At 52.3% G+C, this 2,507-nt stretch overlaps 1 protein-coding gene and 1 long non-coding RNA gene across 2 annotated transcripts; both read right to left on the bottom strand.

Moving 5' to 3' along the window:
• Window positions 1–353: 353 nt before the first annotated feature.
• Window positions 354–978, bottom strand: LOC149912360 (rho GTPase-activating protein 33-like). The gene is made up of 3 exons (XM_090130779.1): window positions 851–978; window positions 603–685; window positions 354–465 (listed from the first exon to the last, which is right to left on the bottom strand). The coding sequence occupies exons 1-3, from the start codon at window positions 908–910 to the stop codon at window positions 354–356; spliced, it is 255 nt and encodes an 84-aa protein (XP_089986905.1). The 5' UTR covers window positions 911–978.
• A 106-nt stretch (window positions 979–1,084) lies between these two features.
• Window positions 1,085–2,152, bottom strand: LOC149912359 (uncharacterized). The gene is made up of 3 exons (XR_016461654.1): window positions 2,082–2,152; window positions 1,459–1,602; window positions 1,085–1,181 (listed from the first exon to the last, which is right to left on the bottom strand). It is a non-coding gene; the product is annotated as an uncharacterized LOC149912359 (long non-coding RNA).
• Between the last annotated feature and the right edge of the window lie 355 nt (window positions 2,153–2,507).

Below are 2,507 nucleotides of genomic sequence, written 5' to 3'. Positions count from 1 at the left end.
TGTAGAAAAGGCAGATTTTAGAAGTCATTTCTCCAAGACCGTTTCCCCGAGTCTGAATTGTTGCAGCCAAAAGCTGTCAGCTGAGGCTCTGGAGACTTCCGCAGTGGGCAATCAGTGATGCCACTGCAGAAATTCCCCTGGATGATCAAGGACACGTCAGTCCCATCTCAACAAGAGAGCAGAAATTGTCACCTAGACATTGTGCCCGTGGGGTTGGAGAACAGCTCAGGCTCCTGCTCTGCTGTCAGCCACAGATTTTACAGGAGAAGAGCACATTTGATGGAGAAAAAGGGAGGACTGTTTTTTTTTCTGGAGAACAGATGTAAGCGTTGTGTTGAAACAGAAGCAGAAGTTTACCTTAAGAGGTTTGGAGCCCACACAATGGCTAGGTTCTTGGCATGCATGTTTGTGATGGTGGAGTTCCCAGCCAGACACGCCAAGTGTCTCATCAGGTACTCCAGTGTCCTGGAAAACAAGAGAGGCAAACGTTCAGCACCAACGAGCATGCCGTGCTGCAATTCAGAAAGACAAAGGCTGGAACCGCATCGTTGCCCTCTGCAATGCAGCAGGGCTGAGCTCAGCAGGCTGAGGGCAGCACTGACCTGTAGTGAGGAGCGGGCAGCTGCTGGATGACGTCCTGCATTCTGAGCAGCCGCTCCTCCTCTGTAGCGGCACCAACAGCATCCTGGAGTAGTGCAGAAAGGGAGCGAGACACCAATCAGGCTAGTACACCACTGCGAGTAAACCTCGTGGGGCTGACAGCAAAAGGGCCTCCGAGCTGGGGCACTGCTGCAGCCATCTGCCAAGAGGCCCAGGAAGAGGGAAATGAAAGACGTGGCCTTGTGCTTACCGAGAACTTGCCGTACAGCTGGTGGGTGAGCAGAGGGTTCGGGAGCTCCCTGAAGTACATCTTGCAGAGGGAGCTCACGCTGTGAATGTCACGGACGGTGAGCTCAGGAATCTGCTCCGACTCAAATTCCTGCCTGGAGAGAGGGACGCAAACCCGGTTGAGCGAGAGGAAGGCAAGCCCAAAGCCACACCAGATGCACTCAGGCTGTGTCAGTCGCAGCACTCTTACCGCAGTCTCTGGATGTTGGACGCGACGCCGGACAGGCGGTATATCCCCTGCACCACGCCGTGCTGCTCAATGAACTCAGCGCAGCTCTGGAGGACCTGGGGGACTGAAGAACACGTGCCAGCCGTCAGTGGAGCTCCTGATTCAAGTCCTGCTGCAGGCTGTGCTTCACATCCCATCCATTAAGCCCAGCCAGGCTTGGCTGAAGCAAATACAGATGTGCTTGTCTCTTAGGAGTATCCGCCTCACTTTATCCTTCAGCCATCAACTCCCATTACACGTGCCTCCACTGCTATCAGCCTACCCCCTGCTAGATATGAGCTCCCTTTCATCTTATTTAGATGCCCAGCAGAGGAAGATCTCAGGAATGGGCAGCTCCTTACCATCACGACCGGAGTGGAGAAGATGCTCTCCCAGGTCACCGCCAAACACCCTTTCCTTCTCCACCTCCCGCTCGGTCGGTTTCTTTGGGCGGGCCTTCACCAAGGAACGAAGGAAGGTGAGGATCTTGCTGCGTTTCTTGGGCACTGCACAACAAAAGGAAGAAACCAGGTCATTTCAGGTTTGGCTCCGTTGGACGAGGCCGAGCACAGCACATTCTACAGAGCACGTCAGAACGGGAAGAACATTACCAACCAGTACATACAAAAAGGGATTTTCCCCATCTCTGGAGGAGCCCAAGGCCAGGCTGGATGGGGCCCTGGGCAGCCTGGTCTAATCTGACATTAAATGTGGGGGCTGGGAGACCATCCTGAGGCAGGAGGGTTGGAGCATGATGATCCCTGAGGTCCCTTCCATCCCAAGCCATTCTATGAAGATTCTATAGTTTTGCCAAGTCCAATCATAAACTCAGGAGGATTGGGCCAAATCTCTGCCCCATGGTGTGCATGAAGAATCATCAACCCAGAGGACAATGTGGGATGGATAAAGGAGGTACTAAACATGGAACATACCCCCAAAAAGACTTCATTTTGCTTTCCCACACCATCAAATGTAACATCCATACCTGGCTTTGGCACAGAGTTGATGAGTGCCTCAGGAATGTTCTTATTAATGAGTTCCACACACTCCCCTGGGAAAAATCCAACCTGTAACAAGAAGAGAAGCCAACTATTGCATGCAGCACTTCTCAGATCTGAACTGTTAAACCAAAAGGCACGTAACATTTCCCTCAGAACGTGCTTGCCTGACGTTCCATAAGACTATCCAGCAGAAAATGGCCATAGTTCACAGCATAAAGGTAATAATTTTTCAACATTTGCAGCCAAAGGCAAGGTCCTCTGACACCGACACAAGGAAACTGTTTATGTCCACTGGGCATCCTGTGCAGGCAGAGCAGCTCTAAGCTGAGATTCCTGCCTTTACTGAAGTTGCACTCTCCAGTCTGAAGCTTGTGCCTACCTGGAAGCCGAGCTTGCCTCTCCACCAGGGG

This window comes from Phasianus colchicus, chromosome Z, assembly GCF_987193195.1.
Source record: "Phasianus colchicus chromosome Z, bPhaCol1.hap1.1, whole genome shotgun sequence".
Taxonomy (NCBI): Eukaryota; Metazoa; Chordata; class Aves; order Galliformes; family Phasianidae; genus Phasianus; species Phasianus colchicus.
This window is presented reverse-complemented; position numbering and strand designations above follow the sequence as displayed.